The 27,410-nt window shown below is 36.0% G+C and overlaps 1 protein-coding gene across 1 annotated transcript in view; it reads right to left on the bottom strand.

Moving 5' to 3' along the window:
- Positions 1-27,410, bottom strand: part of Cbp53E (Calbindin 53E) — a 66,408-nt gene that overhangs the window by 34,843 nt on the left and 4,155 nt on the right. Inside the window, exon 2 of the mRNA XM_089100018.1 lies at positions 2,631-2,728. Within this exon, the coding sequence (XP_088956144.1) occupies positions 2,631-2,728 (98 nt within the window). The remainder of the gene's footprint in view (positions 1-2,630; positions 2,729-27,410) is intronic.

Raw genomic sequence — 27,410 nt, 5'->3', positions numbered from 1 at the left:
AGTAACATATAAACTTGAAAAAAAACTTTTTCGTATGCTGAACAATGATCTGCGTTGCACAGTTACCGATATCTTGATTCAATGCCTTTGCCCGGGAGTGCAATACGTGGTTGGGCGCAAATCATCCGATGCTTTCCGTGTTTTCCCCAGATTTCTCCAAGTACCCATTTAGAGCTGGGTCAACTCTGGCTGAGCTTACAGAATAACACCATTGACCCCACTCCAAACCAGCGAATCAGCGACACCAGAGCTCCAAATCCTGACCTCAGGGTTTCAAGTCCAGGACGCTAACCACTCGACTAGGACGGTTCAGTAGTGTAATGTAATATATGATCCCACAAAAATCTCTGAGGAATCTGTAATAGATGAGTCAATGATAAACTAACATAGTTAGCTAGATCCATACCAAGGAATGATCTTCTGATCATTGCATGTGCTTTCAGCGCCCAAGTCGGTTTCCGTGAGGCCGAAATTGAAAGAGCTGTAGGTAACTTTGTGTTTGACAATAGATACGAGTGAAAAAGAAGACTCGCTGATTTTGCACAACTACACCTAGTAGTCGTAGCCAATACTCTGTTCAAGCACACACTATTGTTCAAGATTAACTGTAGATCCAGCGATAAAATAAAATGATTTCAGCTCGACTACGTGTTAATATAATGTCAATGGAGAAGTTCTATCATGAATGGTAGTGCCCATAGAGGAACTAATACCATCTTGCGATTGAATATAGTTTGCTTCAAGAGACACTAACTCAACATTATTGTTTATGTTACATATGCTCCCACAAAAGTCTCTGAGGAATCCGTAACGGACGAGTGCAATGATTAGCCATCAGAATTAACTTTATCCTGACCAGGACATAACCTTCTGATCATTGCAGGCGATTTCAACACCTTCGTTGGCAGCCGCAAAGCCGACAATGAAAGAGCAATATACAAATTTGGATTAAACGATAGATACGAGTGAGGGAGAAGACTCGTGATATTTACTTAATAGACAACACAGTCCAAGCAGATACTATGTTCAAGCACAAATTATTACTCAGGACTATCTGTAGATCAAGCGATGAAGGGACAGGCTCTCAACTCGACTATGATCAAATATCCGGTCGACAGAGTAGCTCTAACAGAAATTTTAGAGTTTTTAGATGCACTGACACGGGCTCCAAAAACAGATCTGAGCACAAATTATGGAACCTCTCACTAGTCCTCAAACTAGCTGCGTAAAAACAAGTTATTCCTCTTGAAATAAACAAGGTATAATACCTCGTAGACAAACAAATCCTAGAGCGATTCCGCTTAAAGCAGTTTAATAGAATCCGCCTCCCATTTTGATAATGTTCTAATGGGCCAACGAGGGATATCGAAGACGAATAGAGAATAATAAATTAAAATAAGAGAAAAAGGCTGCCAAGATGATCCTTAGAGTAAGAAAAATGGATACGCGAAAATTGATCTCCAGAGAGACCATCAAACTAGTGTCGAGGATGCAGCAACTGGACAGCAAAAGGACCCAAGTGCATGCAAGGACCTCACAAGACAGTACCATAAACCAGCCCACCTAGACCACCTGAGATATTGGGATGAAATCGCAAAAGATACGGAAAAGGCCATACATCTCTCAGATTCTCAGAACAGAACATAAACAATGTTTCCACAAATAACTGCAGATCTCCTAAATGACCCACTACGGATGATGATATTAGTCAGCATTGCCCCTATGATAAAGATGATGTTGGACACCAACTTTGTAAGAGATCCCAGCAGCCTTTAAGAAACTCAAGAATCACATAGCCCTAGGGGTTAGATCGATCCCAGCAGAAATTTACAAGCAGCCCTAAGCCTACCTCTAAAAAATCAGTTGGTTTTCAGTACAATGTGGACGCCAGAAGCATTTCCTTTGGAATGACAACACTCAAACTATCATCCATGTAATCCAGATGAATAAAATAATTGAACATAAGAACTACCGTGGCATAGCCCTCCTTGGTATAGCAGCTAAATTCTTCGCTACCCAACACAACCCAACACAATCAAGCTGGATTCAGAGCATGCATAAGATGCATTGATCAGCTCTTTACAATAAGGCAGATTCTCAAACATAGGGCTAAAGACCAGCAAACACTAACAGCAGTCTTCATCGGCTTCATTACAGCATTTGACAAGGTTTTCCACTGTAGAATTGGGTGGCAATTCAGGAAGATGAAACCCACCCAAAATCGCTTTCTCAATCTAGCCCTACCACAATCATACACAGACCAGCGTCAAAATCGGTGGGGATATCTTGTCTTGGTTTGATATTGACTTTTGTATGAGACAAAGTTGTATCATATCCCCAGTTCTTTTCAACATCACACCGGTTGGATCTTGAGAAAAGACATGCAAGACTTCGTTGGAATTAACATGAACCTTAATTTTAACGTCATCGATTTGGAGTAAGTGGATGATGTTTTGTTGCTAGGTAGTTCTTCACTAAAAACCCGAGTATGATATAGAAAGTATCTGCAGCAGCCTCTCCAATTGAACTGAATTTAGGATAAAAAGATGAGAGCGATGAATAACGATGAATTCTACCCATCTCTGGTATTGATTCACTGACAGGTTGAGCATGTCAAGAAATTTAAATACCTTGGTTTTATCATAGGCACTAACTGTGGAAGCAGTGATTGAATTAGTGCCCGCATATCAGCAGCCTCCGTGTTGTTTTCCCAGATGTGTAAATTGCTCTGAAAAAGGAGACAGATCAGTAACAAAGCAAAAAGCTGAGTCTGTGAATCCACTTTTTCATCCGTCCTCCTGTGCAAAGGCGGAACATGGCCAATAAAAAATATCTGAAACTTCAACTCTGAGCTTGTTCGACCACATACGCAGGAGTCATGTTCTCGGAATGAATCTATGCATCCGTCCCAAGCAATATAATAAGACAACGCTGAAGAAACAATTTTGACCTGTTATCCATCATTTACCGCAGCCGTCTCTCCTGTTAGGCTTTGCCACTGCCAGACCTGATATCTCTTTTGTTTCAATGTCACTTAGTTGCAAACCACTCCGAAGGTGAAAAAAAAAGGTGTAGATGTAAGAAAGATCTTTAATGAGCATCATCAAATGTGACATCAAACCAGCTGATGCGTTGAGACAAAAAGGCTACAGACCCTTTCAGGCTGAAACATTTACCCCCTTGACCCTAGACTGGACCGAATGAAATGCAAAAGTCTGCAATTTCCTAATGCCATAAAGAGCTGCGAAGCTTTTGTTTGGGTTTAACTAAAAGGTGCTGGTTAAGAAATCGGTAAGCGCGCGATAACTGAAGTTTTGTTAATGCTAGTGAAATAAAACAAAATAGGATGAAAATAAAATAGTTTATGAACAAAATTGGGCTATATATTTGCACAATAGGGGGTAGGGGGGGGGGGTGAAGCATAGCATATATTAAATACGTAACCTAACCTAGCCCAACCTAGGTACCTTTAGTTCCCCCTAAACCCCAAAAAACTAAAGTTCAAAAAAACTTTGTTCAATCACTATCCATTGGAGACTACCCGGTTATTATCCTATCTGATCTTCAATGCAATTGTCGCACGCTTACCGCTTTCTTAACCAGTACCAACTTAAAGTAGTAAGTAAGCACTAGGCCTATCCCCCCGAAATGGTATGCCCCCAAATAAAATCCGATCACATTGCTATAGGAATACAGTTTTTCATTGCCTTGAAAGCCGTCTTCCCAAATAAAAATTTTCCTTCAGTAGCCTTATTTTGTGTTCTAATTTAATGCATGTTGCTTTAACACTCGTCAATTTTTTCTGTTGCTAATTGAAATGCATATCACAATGAACATGCCAATCAATGTCTTCAAGCAATTTTTCAACAAAAAATCTAAGGTAAAAGTTGTTCTATGAGAGGGACATTTACAAGTGGTAACGAAATTCGTTCATATTACTTGATAGCAAATGTCACAATTCAGAGACACTGAATCATATGAAGGACACAATATTTGGAGAAATTGTGGTTTGGTTAACAAGGAAAAAGATATCTTATTTCTAAATTGCTACAAGAAGGTGGCAATAACGAGAATCTTTTTCTCGTTTCTTTGTTGGAAAAAGAGAGAGAAAGAAACTTTGTCTTCTAATTGCAATTACAAACGTCCAGTTTCGAAACAGTGCTCCTTCAAGATTTGGCAAAAAAAGAAAAAGAAGAATTCCCATACAGACATTGAATACGTCTATTTCTTATCCAAATATTGATGGTTTCAGATAAAACAAGAGCTACGAAAAATTAGTTAACGAGTAAGGGTGTTAGAAATAAGGTTTCCAAAAAGATGTTTTCAGTCCAGTTTTAGATGTCCATAAATAAAAATCCCATACTTGGAGTACACAAGAGGAGAGGTAAATTTAGGAGAAGTAACCTAGTTACTTCTATATATAGTTTATTGAGATTTCAAAAAATATTTATCCACAAGAGTTAATTCTTGAGCCTAGCTATGGGATGGGACACTCCGACCATTTCTTAGATTTAAATATTAATATTTCAAATAATAATAAATTAGTTTTTAAATTATATAATAAAACAGATGATTTTAATTTTGAAGTAATTAATTTTCCAAATCTTGAAAGTAATATACATTCAAATATTACTTATTCGGCTTATTATTCCCAATTATTTAGGTATGCAAAAATATGCAGTAATTACGCAGATTTTATAAATAGATGTAAAAAGCTGAGCGAAAAACTGATCTTAAGAGGTTTTTCTACCAAAAAAATTAGTTGGCAATTCAAAAAATTCAGTTTCATGTATCATGAACTCTTAAGTAAATATACAAAAAATTATAAAGACATACTGAATGATATTTTAATATAATATCTCGCAGGTTGAGTTTCTAGGGGTTTCAAACAAGCTTGAGGATCTTTAAATTGGTAATTGGTTCCAGATACCAATAAAAGATACATCTGGAAATGTCTTCATTTGTTCCAGAATGGTCTGTTTCAGTGACCTCTGGGATTTGATTATGGAAACATTGAAACACTTTTTGTATGTAATTTTTATTAGCTTGACTAGTATGCATGTATTTCACAGGTTTGACCTGACATAGGGTTACCATATAGATCTTATGGTAGAGGCGCCACCGTGCTGGGTAAAGAATGTAAAGCCTCGAAACCCGTTAAGGCCGGTGGTATTCTTCTGATGAGCCCTGAATGGAAGGTTTTACTTGGAAATATTTTGATAGATTTAAGGTGCTTTTGCTGGTAATTTTACAACGACTTACATTTATTGATGACAACTTTGCATGGATTTGGACTTTTCTATTTGGTTGATGGTTTGGGTATACTGTTTGGTCCTAGGTAGTTGGATGGATGTGTAAGGTGAGAGCCTCGTTCAAATGCACATTTGTCTCAATTGCTGGATTAGGACGACAGTTTTTTTTTTTTTTTTTTTTTTTTTTTTTTTTTTTTTTTTTTTGCCAAGTAATTACCTCTTAAACATAATATATATATATATATATATATATATATATATATATATATATATATATATATATATATATATATATATATATATATATACAGAAATAGAGGAAACTAACACAATGTTATTATGGAACCTTTGCTTCTAATTTGAAAAAAAAAAAATGCATATTTAGGCTGCTAAACAACATTTTGTATTTTTTCAAGGGTGAGGGGTTCCAAGTTTGAACCCCCTCCCCCCAAATTTTTTGTCCGACAAGTTAAAACGTAGCAAAAATGCATACAAACGAAAGTTCTGTATTAAGTTTTTTCACCCCCCCCCCCAAAAAAAAAAAAAATAATGCCCCACCCTTTCCCCGAGCTAAAATCCCGGATACGCCCTTGGGATCTGTTCTTGAAATCTGGAGTCAAGAATGTGTCTGTCTGGAGTTTTTTTTCTTTCACTTCTCGTCTCAAGTTAGTCAAGTTCACCCAGGCAACCAGCAAGTGAAAAAAAATACAATGAGCCGAATCAAGTATATTGTAATCTTGAATGTTATTCTATCTAGCAAAAAAAGAATCATTTCTCAGGTTTCCTTTAGGATTTCAATACCGAAATGTTTGGGACTGATATGAGATATTTGCATTTATTCTATCCCCACCAAATATTGTTAACAGAACTGCAGTAATAATCTATATCATTATATCTATATACTATTCTATATCAGGGGCGGATCCAGGATTTTTCTTAGGGGGAGGGGGTGCAAAATAGGTTGATCGGAAAAAAAAAATTAGGGGGGGACAAAATAGGTTGATCCAATAAACTTCCGTTAGGAGCAAGTTTAATTAACGAAAATTTGGGTTGATTAAGTAAATTACATTACTTTAGACGACGCTAGGGAGGGGGGGGGGGGCACGCGCCCCTGGATCCACCACTGTTCTATATCATTACTCCTATGTGCTGGTATATAAAATTTTCCATGTATTTTATCATCTGGTTAACTTCCCCCAGAATCAGGACACAAAGTCTCGTAATTTTATCTGAGCATGAAATTGTATTATATCAAACAGTTCGTGGTAACGAACTGTAAGTAAGGAGCGACCCGGCTCAATGGTAACCGAAAGTCTAAAAAACAAAATTTTGATACCAATAGATACATCAAAAGAATCAGATTTTAATTGTGATTTCAAATATATAAGTTTCATCAAGTAATTTTACCCATCAAAAGTTACGCGCCTGAGAAAATTTGGCTTATTTTTGAAAAAATGGGAAAAGACCCCCTAAAAGTTATAGAACCTTAATGAAAACCACACCATCATATTAAACGTATCAGAGAACCCTAGTGTAGAGGTTTCAAGCTCCTATCAACAAAAATGTGCAATTTTCCATTTTTTGCCAGAAGAAAGATCATGGATGCGTGTTTATTTGTTTATTTGTTTTTTTTTCTTTTTCCCAGGGGTGATCGTATTGACCCAGTCGTCCTATAATATCGTTGGAGGGCTCATTGAAACGGAAATTAAAAGTTCTAGTGCCTTTTTTAAGTGACCAAAAAACATGGACGGCAACAAGGCCCCCTCCCACACTCATTTCTTTCCCTAAGTCACCCGATCAAAATTTTGAGAGAGCCATTTTGTTTAGTATGGTCGAAAATGTGATAACTATGTCTTTTAGGATGACTTAATCCCCCGAATCCCTCGGGGGGAGGGCTGAAAGTTATGAACTTTACCCAATGTTAACATATAACAATGGTTATTGGGAAGAATACAGACGTTTTCAGGGGGAATTTTATCTGGTAGTGGGGGGAGGGGGTGGGTCGCGGGTTATGTGGGAGGATTTTTCCATGAAGGAAGTTTTCATGGGGGAATGGACATTGCTATGAAGGGGGCACCGGACTCCCCAGCATTATTTAAAAAAAAAATCAGTAATCAAACAGTCCGTGGTAACGAACTGTAAGTAAGGAGCGACCCGGCTCAATGGTAACCGAAAGTCTAAAAAACGGAATTTTGATACTAATAGATACATCAAAAGAATCAGATTTTAATGCTGATTTCAAATATATAAGTTTCATCAAGTTTACTTATACCCATCAAAAGTTAAGCGCCTGAGAAAATTTGGCTGATTTTAGAAAAAATGGGGAAAGACCCCCTAAAAGTCATAGAACCTTAATGAAAATCACATCATCATATTCAGCGTATATAAGAACCCTACTGTAGAAGTTTCAAGCACCTATCAACAAAAATGTGGAATTTTGCATTTTTTGCCAGAAGAAAGATCACGGATGCGTGTTTATTTGTTTTTTTTTCTTTTCCCCAGGGGTGATCGTATCGACCCAGTGGTCCTAGAATATCGTAAGAGGGCTCATTGGAATGGATATAAAAAGTTCTAGTGCCATTTTTAGATGACCAAAAAAATGGAGGGCAACTAGGCCCCCTCCCACGCTCATTTTTTCCTAAAGTCACCCGATCAAAATTTTGAGATAGCCATTTTGTTCAGCATGGTCGAAAATATGATAACTATGTCTTTTAGGATGACTTAGTCCCCCGAAGTCCCCGGGAGGAGGGCTGAAAATTATGAACTTTACCCAATGTTAACATATAGTATTGGTTATTGGGAAGTATACAGACTTTTTCAGGGGGGATCTTTTCTGGTAGGTGGGGGGGGTGTGTCGAGGGCTATATGAGAGGATCTTTCCATGAAGGAAGTTTTCATGGGGGAAGGGACATTGCTATGAAGGGGGTGCCGGAATTCCCATCATTATTAAAGAAAAAGATCAGAAATTAAATAAATAAAAAAAGTTTTTCAACTGCAAGTAAGGAGCAACATCAAAACTTAAAACGAACATAAAATATTACGTATATGATTGGATTCGCCTCCTAGTCAATACCACGCTCTTTAAGCTAAAGATTTTTTAGTAATTTCATAAGGGCTATTTATTCTAATTAACGGCTGTTGTGATTAAGGGGTCATTTTTAAAGAATATGGACAAAATCCGAACTTTAGCTTAAAGGGCAAGGTATTGACTAGGGGCGAACCCCTTAATATACGTATTAAAAATCTATGAATATAGAAGTTCTTTACGTAAGTTAATTCGTAAGTTACGTATATTTATTACTAATAAAAACGTTCGTAAATAAAAATAAACAACTTTCGAGAAAGCCATTTAACGAAACAAAAGTAAAATTAATACGCAAATTTTGTTTTGATTATTCATGTACGGTGAGCCAAAATCAAAACCTGCGTTAATTCAAAAACTTTCAAAAATTGAAAAAAAGTTTTTTTAACTGAAAGTAAGGAACGACGTTGAAACTTAAAACGAACAGAAATTATTCCGTATATGAGAGGGGCTGTCCCCTCCTCAACGCCTCGCTCTTTACGCTAAAGTTTGACTCTCTCACAACTCTATTTTTGTTAAACAATAAAAACTTTAGCGTAAAGAGCGAGGCGTTGAGGAGGGGTCAGCCCCTCTCATATACGGAATAATTTCTGTTCGTTTTAAGTTTTAACGTCGTTCCTTACTTTCAGTTAAAAAAACTTGTTTTTTTTAAAATTAAATATAAAGAAAAAAGTTTTTCAACTGAAAGTAAGGAGCAACATCAAAACTTAAAACGAACAGAAAATATTACGTATATGATTGGGTTCACCCCCTAGTCAATACCTCGCTCTTTAAGCCAAACATTTCATATTACTTTCATAAGAGCTTTTTATTCTAATTAACGGCCTTTGTGATTAAGCGATCATTTTTAAAGAATAGGAACAAAATTCGAACTTTTGCTTAAAGAGCAAGGTATTGACTAGGGGGCAAACCCCCTAATATACGTATTAAAAATATATGAATATAGAAGTTCGATACGTGATTTAATTCGTAAGTTACGCATATTTATTACTAATATAAACGTTCGTAAATAAAATTCAACAAGTTTCGAGAAAGCCATTTAACCAAATAAAAGTAAAATTAATATGCAAATTTCGTTTTAATTATTCGTGTACTGTGAGCCAAATTCAAAACCTGTATTAATTCAAAAATGTTCAGAAATTAAATAAAAATAAACTGACTGAAAGTAAGTTTTTTTAACTGAAAGTAAGGAGCGACATTAAAACTTAAAACGAACAGAAATTATTCCGTATATGAAAGGGGCTGTTTCCTCCTCAACGCCCCGCTCTTTACGTTAAAGTTTGACTTTCCCACAACTCTATTTTTTTTTAAACAACAAAAACCTGTTCCCCCACCTTTTCTTACTTCGCCAAAATTTAAGCATTCATCACATAATACACTTATCAAATCTCGTATTAACTAAGATTTTGTTTTATGATATTTCATTCATACTAAATTAATTAAATAAAAAAAAACAAGCTTTTTTAACTGAAAGTAAGGAGCAACATTAAAACTTAAAACAAATTATTCTGTATATAAAAGGGGCTGTCCCGTCCTCAACGCCTCGCTCTTTACGCTAAAGTTTGAGCGAGGCGTTGAGGAGGGGACAGCCCTTTTCATATACGGAATAATTTCTGTTCGTTTTAAGTTTTAATGTTGCTCCTTACTTTCAGTTAAAAAAAATTGCTTTTTTTTATATTTAATTTAGTAAGAATGAAATATCATAAAACAAAATCTTAGTTACTTAGTTACGTTTATAGCTGTTGTTACTTTAGTATAAACGTCTTTAAGCTCCTCAATTAGATTTTCTCATACTAAAACTGCTCTGTGGAGCAAGCAATGTGTCCAGACACCATCAAGTGTTTTCATTTTAATTAGTGCTGGAAGGCCAGTTTTTTGTCCTGACGTTGACTTTGCACCGCCTGTACAAAGCCAAACGCAATTTTTCCAAAGTATGTCTTTCTGATTAAAAAATTGTCAATAATATTAAATATCACTGAACTTGGCTTTGACAGGAATGAGCTTACAAAAAGATATATTGTCAGTTATAATATTCTCCTTAACACATCCAGTGCTTCCATTTTGTTCCTTCCAGTTTGCCGACCGGTCTGTTTAAAAAGTCTGAAAATTCCGACCCCCAACCCCAGAAAATCCGACATTTTTCTGGCCCCCCACTGGTCCAAAACCCGACGAATTTCAGACTCCAACCAAAAATTCTGACAATATGCTGTCGCATAGAAATTTGTTTTTCACGAGACAAGATTTTATATTGTCTGTCCTACAGCTCATCCTCCATCAATGGTAACATATATCTTTACCATTAAAAAAAAATCGCACCTTATTCAAAATCACTTTTATTCTTTTTCATATCATATATTTTTAAAAAAATTGTTTAAAATCCTTTTTTTCCTCAAATGCAAAAAAACTTTCATAATATTTTTTTTCTTTTTTAACTGCACTTTTCTACTACACTGAACGCACTCCTCTGCTGTCGTGTTGGCTTTTTACAATTTTGATTAGTTTTAAGAGGGGGGCATCTACTTCTAAATCATGGGACACATGTCTCTTTCTTTTCGTGCCAGACTTGGCCTGCACAATTGAGGCAAGGGTCAAACTTTTGAGTGTGTCTATGATCTGTTTTAACATCTTTCAAGGTTGAAAAGAACCGCTCCACAACAACATACGAAAAAGGTAAAGTCAGAAGGTACTGGACAATGCCGATTATGCTACATAGTCTTTGAGTACCATTTGATGTTTTTATTGAAGCCACGTGACACCAAGAATCACAGACATCTGATCACAAGAATCACATTTGATAGATCAAAAAGCAGTATATTCCGCCATCCCTCTACTATCTTTTTTTCCATCTCACGACCCAAATTACTTTCTTATTTTTCCACATTTTTCAACATTTTGAACTTGTGATTGGCCATAGCAGCCTAGCTCTCCTCTGCTTTGCTGACAATAGCAATTTGATTTTTCTTTTCTAATCTTATAATGGCAAAAAGTCTACTTTCCTAAGATTAGATCCCAAATGAGCAGCAGTGGCAGCAAAGATACATGTACAAATTTTTAAAAATGTTCGCATTTCTTAAGCTAGTGATACGCTTTTTTCCTTCTCCAGCATAAAAAGAAGAAAAAAAACCTAGAGTAATTAAAAATCGGGCAAATATCTATTTTTTACTGAATATCCGACAAATTTCCGACGTCTGACACAATTTTTTTTCCAACAATAGGGCCGAAAATCTGACAATGTCGAAAAAACCCGACATAGTAGAAACACTGAACACGTCAGAAATATGCAATTAAACATACTGTCTTAGCTAATTCAGTTGCTTTTTCTAGTATTAAGATAAATTCTGTAGTCCATATCTGAAAAACTAATTGATCGTAAACATTGTTTCTAACAATCATCTAATTGATCGTCCCTGCACGGAGCATCCAGCAGAATCTATAAACTATTGCTGCTTTTACCTTGGGATGGCAAACCTACCTTTTGTTTTACCTGATCCTCTAAATCCTGTCAATCGCGAAAGAGTTTAGATATTTCGTGTGACTGCGTAGTTTTTATTTCATTGAAGTCTATGTCAATCCTGGCTACTGTTGGCGCCTCCCCTTTCATCTAGTCCGTTCCTCCCTGGGGAGGCGCGCCTCCCAGTTTCGAAAACGCTGGCATAGGTACTCTGCAGTTGCGAACATTTGGTTCGGAAGTAGGAAACATCAAAGCGCGCGCTTTGGGAGGCTTCCCAAAGCGTCAAAGCAATAGCTTCAGTTGCTACTTGACAATGCGCATCGCAGTATTCCAAAAAATTGTCATTGCGGTTTTTTTTTCTACTCTTCTGAAAATTTACAATTATGGAGATACGTCCTTATGATACCAGACTGACGATTTACGTTGTGCCGTTAACTAAAGAAGTTACATCTACCGAGAACGGTTGTGAAGCAACTAATGGTTAATGTAGCATATAAGGGCGTAATTTCCAAAAGTCTAAAGTATCCCTGTCTCTTTCACTCTAACAATATCTTCAATATACTTCCGTCTTATCAGTGGCAACGCTTTAGCGTTGCCTATAGTAAAGGCCATACGGCTCCAATGTTTTATTATTATTATTTATTGATTTTTTCCCCAGGGGTACTTCATACGGAAGGGGTCGTCGTAGAAACTTCAAAGGAGGCTCATTCAATTGAAAATAGAGAGTTCTAGTGCCCTTTCTAATAGTCTAAAATGATTGGAGGGCCACTGCCCCCCCCCGCCCATCATTCCCCCAACCACATCCAATGAAAATTTTGAGATAGCCATATTGTTCAGCGTAGTTGATTACCACATAGAAAATGTATTTTTGAGGATGACACTCCCCCCAACCCTCAGGACAAAGGTTTTAAGTTATGCCCTGGGGGCATACAAAGTTTTTATAGAAGGCGTTATCGTAGAAACTTCGAAACAGGCTCATTAGATTGGAAATTAAAGGGCTAGTGCCCTTTTTAATAGTCTAAAATGATTGGAGGGCAACTAGAGCCCCCCCCCCACGCCAATTATTCCCCCAAGCAAATCCACTAAAAATTTGGAGAAGGACCTTTTGTTCAGCGTAGTTGATTTCCAGAGATAAAGTATATTTTCGAGGAGGGTACTCCCCCACAACTGTTAGGGCCGGGGTTTTAAGTTATGCCCGAGGGACATATAAGATTTTTATAGAAGGCGTTGTCGTAGAAACTTTAAAAAAGGCTCATTCGATTGGAAATTCGAAGGGATAGTGCCCTTTTTAATAGTCGAAAGTGATTGGAGGGCAATTAGACCCCCCTCCCACGCCCATCATTCCCCCAAACAAAACCAATCAAAATTTTGAGATAGCCATTTTGTTCAGCGATAGACATTTTGTTAAAATAGCCCAAAGTTCTGATAACAAAAAACTCCAGTGTCGACACAGCCCACAAGGGCCCAGGGGTATTCGTTGTAATTAATGCCCTAGGGCATAACTTATTAAGGGGGGTTTATAACTTATGGGAAGGGGTTTTGTATGGGAAGAACACATAGGAAATCGATTATAATTATCCAATTATAAAGTTAAAATACATACTCTGTGATAGATGCAAAATTGCTTTGGCACACAAATTCCTATTAAGGTCAATTCTAAACAGGCGTAGTCCCTTTGTGTCAGCAAGTGAAATGATCTAAACCCCCTTATTGGAGCTACATTTTCAATCCATTCATTGTTGTCAATCGGTCTTCACAAGTTATGGAAGCTTTCTATTGTTCATATATAAGGTTTTTATCAAAGAGGTAATCGTATAGACTTTGAAAAAAGCCTCGTTCGATTCATATCGAAAGTTCAAGATCCGTTTCTTAAAGTCAAGAATAATCGGACAGTGAGCACCCCCCCATGCCAAAAATTTTTGCAATCAAAAACAAACAAAAATTAATTAATTCTGCAGTGAGACGATACCCAAACTCTTGTTTGTAGTTATTTTTATTCGATTCAAACTTGATTTGCATATTCAATTTAAGTTTCACTCGTTTTAAGATTTATTTATTCATTTACATTAATATATATTGTATGTTTGTTCGCATTGATTGTTATTTAACTTCTGTTCGTTTTAAGTTTCATTTATACTTTAATAGCAAAATATTTGTTTTCGTTTTAAGCTTGATTTTCATATTCAATCTAAGCATTACTCGCTTTAAGATCTATTTTATTCCTTTATATTATTACTTGTTGTATGTTTTTTGCTATGATTGTTTTTTTAATTTCTGTTCGTTTTGGGTTTCATTTATTCTTTAATAGTAATTTCTGGTCGTTTTGAGTTTGAATTTTAACAGGTATTTGTATCTCCTGAGCTTAAGTTTAAAATGACCTTTACTTTTCTTTGAAAAACTTATTTTTGGGAAAGTTTTTTTTTAATTAATACCATTATCAATGGTCAGAATAATTTAGATTTAATTTACCTACGACAAAGGCCATATCAAGGGGGTTTGACCCCCCCCCCCGGCCAAAATCTTTGTCCGCCTCGTAAGAACATAACAAAAAATACTTTTAAACAAATTTGTGATGTGTGTTTTTTTTTACAGTTTTTTTTGTGTACTCCCTCTCGCCCGAAAAAGTTACCCCCTTCCCTTGAAAAAAATATCCTAGATAGAGCCCTGGCGAAGATAACCGCTAACTATCTTCAATAAAAGTAATTACAAAAGCAAATTCAAGGTTACTTTTAGGCAATCCAGCTATTGCAACAATCTCAGCTGGAACGAAAAGCTTTAGTAGCTTTTAGCAGCTCTTTTTAAAAGCTGGGATGCACCCAATATCTTGGTATAATACTTACCCAACCAACTACATTTTATACGATATCTATTCAAACTATAAATCTATGATCAAAACCAACACTATTTTATGGTACCAACTTCATATTACGTTGTACCTAGTGTTGAGCGATAATATGATTAAACGATATATCGATATGTTTACTTTAGATATTTGATAATCGATATATCGATTTCGATATTCCTGATCAGTTTTTATTCAGAGCAACTATTGGCTTTGCCAAAGTTAAATTAAAAATTGGGTACTTATCTGTTAGTACAAACTCAAGAATTTAGATCTATAAAATCAGACAATAACTGGTTTACTGTTGTTTGCATACGGAGACAATTAGCTTCACCTCTGTGAGAAAGCTACAGTGTAGCTATACTTTAATAAATGTTTAGTTGGTATTTGGTTAGGTTAGGTTACATATTACATGCAGCTCTGCTGTACTTAACCCCCGAACACCCCTAACGTGCAAATACTACCACTACTACTACTAAAAACTCACCACAGCACCAAACCACCTGAGGCCAACACAGCTACGCACGCTCCTCCTCCACCCCAATCTATTCAAAGCCTCCCTTTTTACACCCGCCCATGAAGTTCCCATTTCCTTTAAATCTGTCCTTATGACGTCCTCCCACCCCAGACGGGGACCACCTGCTTTCCATTTAGCCCTAGATGGTTGACCAAAAAGAACGATCTTCGGCAATCTGTCATTCTTCATCCGCGAAAAGTGTCCTAGCCACCTCAACCTTTCATTCATTATAGCCCGAGAGAGCAGTATTGAACCACATTTTTCGTATAGCCTATTGTTTGAAATACGGTCAGTCAACCGGGTACCCAGAACCATCCTTAAGCAATTTCTCTGGAAAACATCTAGCAAATTTTCATCCGATTTGCGGAGCGTCCATGCTTCAGAGCCATATTTGACCACTGTCATCACTGTAGCTTCTAATATTCTAATCTTGGTTTGCAGACTTATCTTCTTATTCTTCCAGACTTTTTTTTAACTGTGAAAAAACACACTGAGCCTTGGCTATACTATATTTAACATTTTCACTGCTCCCACCATCTTTACTAATAATACTACCAAGGTAAGTGAAGCTGCCCACCTGATCAATCTTTTCATTACCCAACGTCACCTTTTCATCTTCACTTATTCCTAGCCATAGTGACTTAGTCTTCCTAACATTAATTTCCAAACCAATTCTAGCACCCTGAACTCGCAAAACCTCTAAAACTTCATTCATTTTGCTCAAATTTTCATCTAGGATGCTTAAATCATCAGCATAATATACGTCCAGGAGACTTTTTCCTCCCCATTTGATTCCGTGGTCTCCCATTGCCTTTCCTGTGCTCCTTAAAACAAAGTCCCAAGCATCTCAGTCGTTTCAACCCCGTACCTGTGCATCCAAATTCTCGAGTGTGTACTGGCTAACAGATAAGTACCAAAAGTTGTAATAAAAGTGTATTTTTTACAATTTTTTTAAAAACTTTGAATAATGTAAAATCAAGCAATAAAAACAAACTTCGATTATTTAAGTTGTTGGAGCCCTGGTCCCAGTTTGTTTAGATAAAAGTCCCTCCCAGATTCCTTTCTTTTGGCCCCTTAATTATTTTCCGTCCCCGAGTTATAAATATTAATTTTCCTTTTATTTTTTGCGCCATTTTGGGTCCTCTTAACTGCGTACGTGCTTAATAGACCACGAGGTAAAGAATTGCGCAGTTAGGGAGGTTGATCAGTAAATTAGTAAGTCCTAGGATTGGCTGGAAAGATTCATTTACCACCCTCGTAACCCCTGCCGCAGAACGCGGATAGCGGGCTGGGAGAAAGAGAGTTTTAATTCAGTTCTTTTATACAACGTGGAGTGATTACAGTAAGCTTTTTTTTTTACTATGTACTCTTTTAACTTTTCAGCTTAGGTCGAATCTGAAAGAGTTAGTTAGAAATCTTATCGGTAAACTTTGGCTTTAAATGTGGCCATAGACCATCCGATCACGTTGGTATATACGGAACCGTTGGAGTAACCGCGGAAATCCCACTAATTTGGGGCCTACGAGGGATCTTCACCTCCAGTAAGTGGCATAGCAACTCTTTGCGCCATTTCTGCCTTTAAAAGTGGTGACCCCTGCACGTTAAACCTCCAATAAGTGGTGCCAGCGATTCCCCCCCCACCAATAAGTGGTGGCAGCGATTTAAGGTCCTATCAGTAAATCTGATAATAAAAGAATTCTGCGCTTTCAAAGAGACGGGTTAATTTGGAAAGTAGAAAGTAGAAAGTAGCCTAGAAAGTAGCCTATGGTGGGTACATATATAAAAATTGTAAAGAGAAAATTTTTATCTGAGCTGTGCCTAGTCGGATAATAATAGGTAATAAAATTTAATAATCAATAAATCACACGAATAATTAACTTGTGAGACAAGGGAGGCTGCGCCACCCACAGATAATCGACAAATTAAAAGGAAATAATTTTTCACGAAAGGATAAAAATAAACATTGTTTATTTTTATCCTTTCGTGTTATTTTTATTCATAGTTTTTATAAAAATAAAAACGTTCGTTAAATGTTCGTTAAAAACGAACAGAAATTATTCTGTATATGAAAGGGGCTGTCCCCTTTTCAACGCCTCGCTCTTTACGCTAAAGTTTTTCATTGTTAAAAAAAAATAGAGTTGTGAGAAAGTCAAACTTTAGCGTAAAGAGCGAGGCGTTGAGGAGGGGACAGCCCCTTTAATATACGGAATAATTTCTGTTCGTTTTAAGTTTTAATGTCGGTCCTTACTTTCAGTTAAAAACTTCTTTTTTTTATTTAATTTTTGAACGTTTTTGAATAAATGCAGGTTTTGATCTTGGCTCACCGTACATGAATAATTAAAACACAATTTTCATATTAATTTACTTTTATTTGGTTAAATGGGTTTCTCAAAACTTGTTTAATTTTATTTACGAACGTTTTTATTAGTAATAAATATACGTAACTTACGAATTAACTTACGTAACGAACTTCTATATTCATATAATTTTAATACGTATATTAGGGGGCTCACCCCCAGTCAATACCTTGTTCTTTAAGCGAAATTTCGAATTTTGTTCCAATTCTTTAAAAATGACCTCTTAATCACAAAGGCCGTTAATTAGAATAAATAGCTCTTATGAAAGTACTAAAAAATCTTTGGCTTAAAGAGCAAGGTATTGACTAGGTGTTGAACCCAATCATATACGTAATATTTTCTGTTCGTTTAAAGTTTTGATGTTGCTGCTGTTGCAGTTGAAAAACTTGTTTTTTATATTTAATTTCTGATCTTGTTTTAAATAATGCTGGGATGTCCGGCGTCCCCTTCATAGCAATGTCTCTTCCCCCATGAAAACTTCCTTCATGGAAAGATCCTCCCAAATAACCTCCGAACTACCCCCTCCCACTACCAGGAGAAATCTCCCCAGACAAGGGAGGCTGCGCCACCCACAGATAATCGACAAATTAAAAGGAAATAATTTTTCACGAAAGGATAAAAAGAAACATTGATAAAAGGAATTTCATTTGAACGAAAGACGTTAAATAAACCTTGAAATAATGGCGGACAAACGAAGAATTCAGACAAGATCTACCACGGTAAAACAAAAATCGGATTCAAACACACAATTGTATGCGACTCCCGCTGGAAATACCCTAAGAAAAACACCATCAGATAGAACCATATATCACTCAACAGATGAAAAAGACATTTCTGAGATATTTGAAGAGGATTTCTTCAAACCAAAATCAGTAATAGAGCGATCCCCGGTACGAACCAGAGAAGAAGAGAAAAGTCTAAGACAAATGCAGAAAGAATTATTAGCAGATAGAGAAACCCGAACAAAAGAAACAGTGGCGATAATAAATGAGGAAAAATCATTACATCAAAGAACGGGTATAACAAAACAAACTCACCCTTCAGAGAAGGTACAAAAAGTAGGGGAGTTGCGGAGAGAAGAAAATATTATACAACGGGTAGACTCAGAAAATGAATTAAGAGAATATAATGACGGTGAGATTCAGAGTAGGCCAAGTAGCAGGAGTAGTAGAAGTTCAATTTCCAGCAAATGCTCAAGAAAAAGCACTCAAATAGATATGACACAACAACTTTTAAATTTCATAGAGAAGGAAAGATTAGACAGAATACGAAAAGAGGAAGAAGATAGAGAACAAAGAGAAAGAGATAGAATAGCCAGAGAAAGAAAGGAGGAGGCAGACAGAGAGGAAAGAAAATACACAATGGAAATGATTGCAGGGAGAAATTACCAAGAGCCTCAGAAATCGTCTACAATAGAGATAATGCAGGCAGTAAACCTTCAACCAATGAAAGAAAATGAAGATATACATTTATACATATAAAATTTTGAAAAAACGGCGGAATTAAGCGGGTTGCCGAGAGAAAATTGGGTGACAAGAATACAGCCCCTCCTTAACTACAAAGCACAAATTGCATATAAAGCATTACCAATGGAATGCTCAAAAGATTTTGAAAGACTAAAACAAGCCATTTTTGAAAAATTTCAACGTTTCCCCGAGCACTTTCAAAGAAGGCTTAGAAGCGAAAGAAAACGAGACAACGAAACTTATAAAGAACACGGGTACAAATTGAAAGATATGTGTTTAAAATGGCTAGAGATAGAGAACTATACAATATTAGAAGACCCGGAAGAAATAAAAGATAAGATAACAGGAATAGTGAATAAAACAGCGATGGAACAATTCTTAGAAAATACCCATCCAAATATGAGAGTAGAATGGCCATAATATCTCCCGTACCCACACCATATATGGGCATAGAATAGTGTCAGTACACCATATATGGACATAGAGTCATTAGGGAGAACACGTGGTTAATGGGGTCAATGACCTCTTTTTCCAAGGTCGATTTATTTGATGTTTCTATGTGTAATAGCTCCGGGACGAAGGTTGCACATGCGCATTGAATTCTAACGGGAGCAATGTTATTGATTGCGTAATCGAAGGGGAAGTGAATTTCCGAGAACTTGATTGCGTAATCGAAGGGGAAGTGAATTTCCGAGAACTTGATTGCGTAATCGATGGGGAAGTGAATTTCCGAGAACTTGATTGCGTAATCGAGGGGAAGTGAATTTCCGAGAAATTGATTGCGTAATTGAAGGGGAAGTGGATTTCCGAGAACTTGATTGCGTAATCAAAGTGTGTCAACAACAACAACATCGACCTTGACATTCGCTGAGAGCATGCACTTACAACAACATCGACCTTGGAACACCTGTGCAGTCGACCTCAATTCACTTATCGTGAATCAATAATTCACCTTAGAAACAACACATTAATTTCCCCTTCTTGACAGATCAATCAATCAATGACATCATCTGTCAGACTTTAAAAATTTCCGCCTAGAAACATTTCTCCAGGAATAGATCCATATCATTAATGTCTTTGCCTCGGGAACAACTCTTTTGGTCGAACTCCAAAGGATATTAATAACCAAAGGCCATGGAAACAATTAGGCAAGAAACATCTTAGCGATGAATTGTTTTAGCGCGCGAGAAGGTTTCCTATTAATTTGAAATGCGTTAGCACAGAGATGCCAATAACAAAGGAACACGCTGAATTTACGTTTAGTGATTATTTGGCCGAAACCGTTTTAGACAGGTTATGGAACTATTTCGGCGAAACAGATAGAGACATTTTAAAAGAAGATTTTTGAAGAGATTTTGGAGGAGGTTTTGAGTGTGGTCGTTATAATACACAAGTTTCATTTGAACAGTGTTGTGAGGTCCTCTAACCCAACCCCAAAGGGTTCCGATCCTCCTACCCCAACCCCGAAGGAAGCCCCCCGGGCCTCAAAGCCCCCCCAGCTCCCAAAGGGCCATCGGCGCCCCCAAAGGCCCACCCAGACCCCCAAAGGCCAACCAAGGGCCCCAAAGGGCCTCCTCCGGTCCCCAACGGCCCTCCCTGTGCCCCAAAGGTCCTCCTCCGGTCCCCAAAGGCCCATCGAGCTCCCAACGGACCAACGGGGTCCCAAAGGCCCTCCCATGGTCCTCAAAGGTCCCCCGGGCTCCCAAAGGGCCTCCGGTGCCCCAAAGGCCATCCACCGGTCCCCTGGCGCCCCAAAGGCCCCCCCCGACCCCCAAAAGCCATCTCCGGACTCCCACGCCCAGCCCCGTTGTGTGTTGTTGTGGTTTACCTTGTCACAGTTACATTTTCTTGATTTTTTAAAGTTCATTTTGAATTTCTTTCGTTGAAATGCAAGAGTTAGAATATTTCAGTAGCGTTCGGTTGTGGTTTACCTTGTCACAGTTACAATTTCTTGATTTTTCAAAGTTCATTTTGAATTTCTTTCATTGAAATGCAAGAGTTGGAATATTTCAGTAGTGTTTGGTTGTGGTTTACCTTGTCACAGTTACATTTTCTAGATTTTTCAAAGTTCATTTTGAATTTCTTTCGTTGAAATGCAAGAGTTGGAATATTTCAGTAGAGTTTGGTCATGGTTTACCTTGTCACAGTTACATTTTCTTGATTTTTCAAAGTTCATTTTGAATTTCTTTCGTTGAAATGCAAGAGTTGGAATATTTCAGTAGCGTTCGGTTGTGGTTTACCTTGTCAAAGTTACATTTTCTTGATTTTTCAACGCTCATTTTGAATTTCCTTTGTTGAAATGCAAGAGTTGGAATATTTCAGTAGTGTTTGGTTGTGGTTTACCTTGTCAAAGTTACATTTTCTTGATTTTTCAAAGCTCATTTTGAATTTCCTTTGTTGAAATGCAAGAGTTGGACTATTTCAGTAGTGTTTGGTTGTGGTTTACCTTGTCACAGTTAAATTTTCTTGATTTTTCAAAGTTCATTTTGAATTTCTTTCGTTGAAATGCAATAGTTGGAATATTTCAGTAGTGTTTGTTTGTGGTTTACATTGTCACAGTTACATTTTCTTGATTTTCCAAAGTTCATTTGAATTTCTTTTGTTGAAATGCAAGAGTTGGACTATTTCAGTACAGTTCGGTTGTGGTTTACCTTGTAAAAGTTACATTTTCTTGATTTTTCAAAGTTTATTTTGAATTTCCTTTGTTGAAATGCAAGAGTTGGAATATTTCAGTAGTGTTTGTTTGTGGTTTACCTTGTCACAGTTACATTTTTCATGATTTTTCAAAGTTCATTTGAATTTCTTTCATTGAAATGCAAGAGTTGGAATATTTCAGTAGTGTTTGGTTGTGGTTTACCTTGTCACAGTTACATTTTCATGATTTTTCAAAGTTCATTTTGAATTTCGTTAATTGAAATGCAAGAGTTGGAATATTTCAGTAGTGTTTGGTCGTGGTTTACCTTGTCAAAGTTACATTCTCATGATTTTTCAAAGTTGATTTTGAATTTCTTTTGTTGAAATGCAAGAGTTGGAATATTTCAGTAGTGTTTGGTTATGGTTTACCTTGTCACAGTTACATTTTCTTGATTTTTCAAAGATCATTTAGAATTTCTTTCATTGAAATGCAAGAGTTGGAATATTTCAGTAGTGTTTGGTTATGTTTTACCTTGTCACAGTTACATTTTCCTGATTTTTCAAAGTTCATTTTGAATTTCTTTCGTTGAAATGCAAGAGTTGGAATATTTCAGTGGTGTTTGGTTATGGTTTACCTTGTCACAGTTACATTTTCATGATTTTTCAAAGTTCATTTTGAACTTCTTTCGTTGAAATGCAAGAGTTGGAATATTTCAGTAGTGTTTTGATGTGGTTTACCTTGTCACAGTTACATTTTCCTGATTTTTCAAAGTTGTTTTTGAATTTCTTTCGTTGAAATGCAAGAGTTGGACTATTTCAGCAGTGTTTTGTTGTGTTTGAACTTAACAGATTTACATTTTTTTTATATTTCAAATTTCATTTTGAATTGCTTTCTTTTAAATTTAAGAGTTGGAATATTTCATTAGTGTTTGGTTGTAGATTAACATGACACAGTTACATTTTCTAGATTTTTCAAAGTTCATTTTGAATTTCTTTAGTTGAAATGCACGAGTTGGACTATTTCAGTAGTGTTTGGTTGTGGGTTACCTTGTCACAGGTACATTTTCTTGATTTTTCAAAGATCATTTTGAATTTCTTTTGTTGAAATGCTAGAGCTGGAATATTTAAGGTGTTTTTGGTCGGGGTTTACCTAGTCAGAATTACATTTCCTTGATGGTTAATATCTCATTTTGAATTTCTTTTGTTGAAAAGGACGAGTTTGACTATTTCAGTAGCGTTTGGGGGTGTTTTAAATTGTCGCATTCAAAGTTTATTTATTTTTAAAAGTTAAATTTGAATTAATTTCTTTTAAATTAAATATTTGGAATATTTAAGTATAGTTTTTTTGTGTTTTAAATTGTCAAAGTTACATTTTATTGATTTTTCAAATTTCATTTAGAATTTCTTTCGTTGAAAAGCAAGAGTTGGAATATTTCAGTAGTGTTTGGTTTGGGTTTACCTTGTCACAGTTACATTTTCTTGATTTTTCAAAGTTCATTTTAAATTAATTATATTAAATTAAATTTTTTGAATATTTATTAAGATGTTGGTTTTTGTTTAAATTGTAAAATTTAAAATTTATTTATTTTTCAAATTACATTTTTTATTTAATTCATTGTCATTCAATTGTTGGAATTTTTGAGTTGTGTTTTGTCGTGTTTTACCGTGTCAAAGTTACAATTTATTGATTTTTCAAATTTCATTTTGAATTTCTTTCTTTGAAATGCAAGAGTTGGAATATTTCAGTAGTGTTTGGTTGTGGTTTACCTTGTCACAGTTAGATTTTCATGATTTTTCAAAGCTCATTTTGAATTTCTTTCGTTGAAAAGCAAGAGTTGGAATATTTCAGTAGTGTTTGCTTATGGTTTACCTTGTCACAGTTACATTTTCTTGACTTTTCAAAGTTCAATTGAATTTCTTTCGTTGAAATGCAAGAGTTGGAATATTTCAGTAGTGTTTGGTTATGGTTTACTTTGTCACAGTTACATTTTCCTGATTTTTCAAGGCTCATTTTGAATTTATTTCATTGAAGTGCAAGAGTTGGACTATTTCAGTCGTGTTTGGTTCTGATTTACCTTGTCACAGTTACATTTTCCTGATTTTTAAAAGTTGATTTTGAATTTATTTAGTTGAAGTGCAAGAGTTGGACTATTTCAGTAGTGTTTGGTTATGGTTTACCTTGTCACAGTTACATTTTCATGATTTTTCAAAGTTCATTTTGAATTTCTTTCATTGAAATGCAAGAGTTGGACTATTTCAGTAGCGTTTGGTTGTGATTTACATTGTCACAGTTACATTTTCTTGATTTTTCAAAGTTCATTTTGAATTTCTTTCGATGAAATGCAAGAGTTGGAATATTTCAGTAGTGTTTGGTTGTGGTTTACCTTGTCAAAGTTACAATTTCTTGAATTTTCAAAGTTCATTTTGAATTTCTTTCGTTGAAATGCAAGAGTTGGAATATTTCACTAGTGTTTGGTTGGTGGTTTACCTTGGCACATTTACATTTTCTTGATTTTTGAAAGTTCATTTTTGAATTTCTTTCGTTGAAAAGCAAGAGTTGTAATATTTCAGTAGTGTTTGCTTATGGTTTACCTTGTCAAAGTTACATTTTCTTTATTTTTCAAAGTTCATTTGAATTTCTTTCGTTGAAATGCAATAGTTGGAATATTTCAGAAGTGTTTGGGTGTGGTTTCCATTGTCACATTTACATTTTCTTGATTTTTCAAAGTTCATTTTGAATTTCTTTCGTTGAAAAGCAAGAGTTGGAATATTTCAGTAGTGTTTGGTTGTGGGTTACCTTGTAACAGTTACATTTTATTGATTTTTCAAAGTTCATTTGAATTTATTTAGTTTAAATTCAAGAGTTTGAATATTTAAGTAGAGTTTGGTTGTGGTTTACCTTGTCACAGTTACATTTTATTGATTTTTCAAAGTTCATTTTGAATTCCTTTCTTTTAAATGCAAGAGTTGGAATATTTCAGTAGTGTTTGGTTGTGGTTTACCTTGTCAAAGTTAAATTTTCTTGATTTTTAATATTTAATTTTTATTTTCTTTATTTTAAAAGCAAGAGTTTGACTATTTCAGTAGTGTTAGATTGTGTTTTACCTTGTCAAAGTTAAATTATCTCTATATTTCAAATTTAATTTTAATTTATTTAGTTGAAATGCAAGAGGTGGAACATTTCAGAAGTGTTTGGTTGTGGTTTACCTTGCCACAGTTAAATTTTCTTGATTTTTCAAAGTTCATTTTGAATTTATTTCGTTGAAATGCAATAGTTGGAATATTTCAGTAGTGTTTGTTAGTGGTTTACCTTGTCACAGTTACATTTTCATTAATTTTCAAAGTTAATTTTGATGGTCTTTAATTTCAATTCAATAGTTGGAATTTTCCTGTAGTGTTTGCTGATGTTTGACCTTGTAAAATTTAAATTTTCATTATTTTTCATATCTAATTTATAATATAGTTAATTTTAATTAAAGATTTTTTCGCGTTAATTAGTGTGTTCTTATTTTGTAACTTGTAACTGTTACATTTTCTTGAATTTTCAAAGTTCATTTTTAATTTCTTTCTTTGAAATGCAAGAGTTGGAATATTTCAGTAGTGTTTGGTTATGGTTTACCCTGTCTCAGTTCCATTTTCTTGATTTTTCAAAGTTCATTTAGAATTTATTTCGTTGAAATGCAAGAGTTGTAATATTTCAGTGGTGTTTGGTTATGGTTTACCTTATAACAGTTACATTTTCGTGATTTTTCAAAGCTCATTTTGAATTTCTTTCGTTGAAAAGCAAGAGTTGGAATATTTCAGCAGTGTTTGCTTATGGTTTACCTTGTCACAGTTGCATTCTCTTGATTTTTCAAAGTTCATTTGAATTTCTTTCGTTGAAATGCAAGAGTTGAAATATTTCAGTAGTGTTTGGTCTTAGAGTACTTATAGTGTGGTACTGTGGGACCGAATCGATTGCATAAAACCTAAATGTATTACTTAAAATAAAATTTTTAACGAGAAATGTCTGAAAAGTGTTTTTGGGGAGATGATGATGAGAGGGATGTCTTAGAATATTTGTAGTGTGGTACTGTAAGCTGAATTGCTTGCGGAGAGGAAAGGGCTACCCTTAAATCACTTTCGACTATTAAAAGGGCACTAGCCCTTTTCAATTTCCAATCGAATGAGTCCTTTCTCAAGCTTCTACAATATCACTTTCTATAAAAACCTTTATATGCCCCTAGGACATAGCCTGGCGTACCTTGCCCCGAAGGCTGCGGGGGTGGAGGGGGTCGTCATCCCTAAAGACCCAACTTCAAAACTTTCAACTACGTTGAATGAAATATCTATCTAAAAATTTTGATTGGATGTGTTTAAGGAAAAGGCGGCCGTGAGAGGGGGGTTAGGTTGCTCCTTAAATCACTTTCGAGACTATTGCATACAAGGGCACTAGCCCTTTGAATTCCCCCAATCGAATGAGCCCTTTTTCAAGTTTCTACGACAAAGATTTCAACAAAAACTTATGCTGCCCCAGGAAATAACTTATAGCCCTTGTCCTGAAGACTGTGGGGGAGTGTCCTAATCAAAAGGTATAATTTCCTGAACTTTAAACTGCGTAGAACAAAATGGCTATCTCAAAATTTTGATTGATGTTTTTGGGGAAATGGTGGGCGGATAGTTAGTTAACCTCAAATCACTTTCGACTATTGAATGCTAGCGCTACCGCTGCAACTCGGATACCACTGCAACCCAGATTTAATGTAATCTTACTAGGTTGCTAGCTACCTTAAAAGGGCACTGGCCATTTCAATTTCCAATCGAATGAGCAATTTTTGAAGTTTCTATGACAATGCGGTCTATAAGAACCTTATATGCCCCAAGGGCATAACTTATAAACCCTTACCCTGAGGGCTGTGGGGGGTTGTCATCCTCAAAGACCTAATTTCCAGAACTTTCAACTACGTTGAACAAAAAAGGCTATCTTAAAATTTTGATTGGATGTGTTTGGGGAATAGGTGGGCGTGAGAGGGGGTTAGTTGCCCTCCAATCACTTTCGACTATTAAAAAGGGCACTAGCCCTTTAAATTTCCAATCGAATGAGCCTTTTTTGAAGTTTCTACGACAACGCTTTCTATAAAAACCTTATATGCCCCCAGGGCATAACTTACAACCCTTGCACTGAAGGCTCTGGGGGAGTGTCCTCCTAAACACATAATTTATATCTGGAAATCAACTACGCTGAACAAAATTGCCATTCAGAGAATTTTGATTGGATGTGTTTGGGGAAAAGGTGGGCGTGAGAGGGGGTTAGTTGCCCTCAAATCACTTTCGACTATTAAAAAGGGCAGTAGACCTTTGAATTTCCAATCGAATGAGCCCTTTTTTCAAGCTTCTACGACAAAGATTCCAATAACAATTTATATCCCCCAGGGCATAACTTATAACCCTTGCCCTGAAGACTGTGGAAAGAGTGCCCTGCTCAAGGTATAATTTCTGAACTTTAAAACTGCGCGGAACAAAAAGGTTGTCTCAAAATTTTGATTGGATGAGTTTGGGGAAATGGTGAGCGTGGAAGGGGAGTTAGTTGCCTTCCAATCACTTTTGACTATTATAAAGGGTACTAGTCATTTCACTTCCAATCGAATGAGCCCTTTTTGAAGTTTATATGATAACGGGTTCTTAAAAACCTTATATGCCCTCAGGGCGTAACTTACAACCCTTGCCTTGAGGGCTGGTAGGGGTTGGTCATCCTCAAAGACCAAATATCCAGAACTTTCAACCTGCTGAACAAAATGGCTATCTCAAAATTTTGATCGGATGTCTTTGG

Source organism: Artemia sp. Qi Xiang Cuo, chromosome 14, assembly GCF_049724085.1.
Source record: "Artemia sp. Qi Xiang Cuo chromosome 14, ASM4972408v1, whole genome shotgun sequence".
Taxonomy (NCBI): domain Eukaryota; kingdom Metazoa; phylum Arthropoda; class Branchiopoda; order Anostraca; family Artemiidae; genus Artemia; species Artemia sp. Qi Xiang Cuo.
The sequence above is the reverse complement of the archived record's forward strand: the minus strand, read 5'-3'. Positions and strand labels throughout refer to the sequence as shown.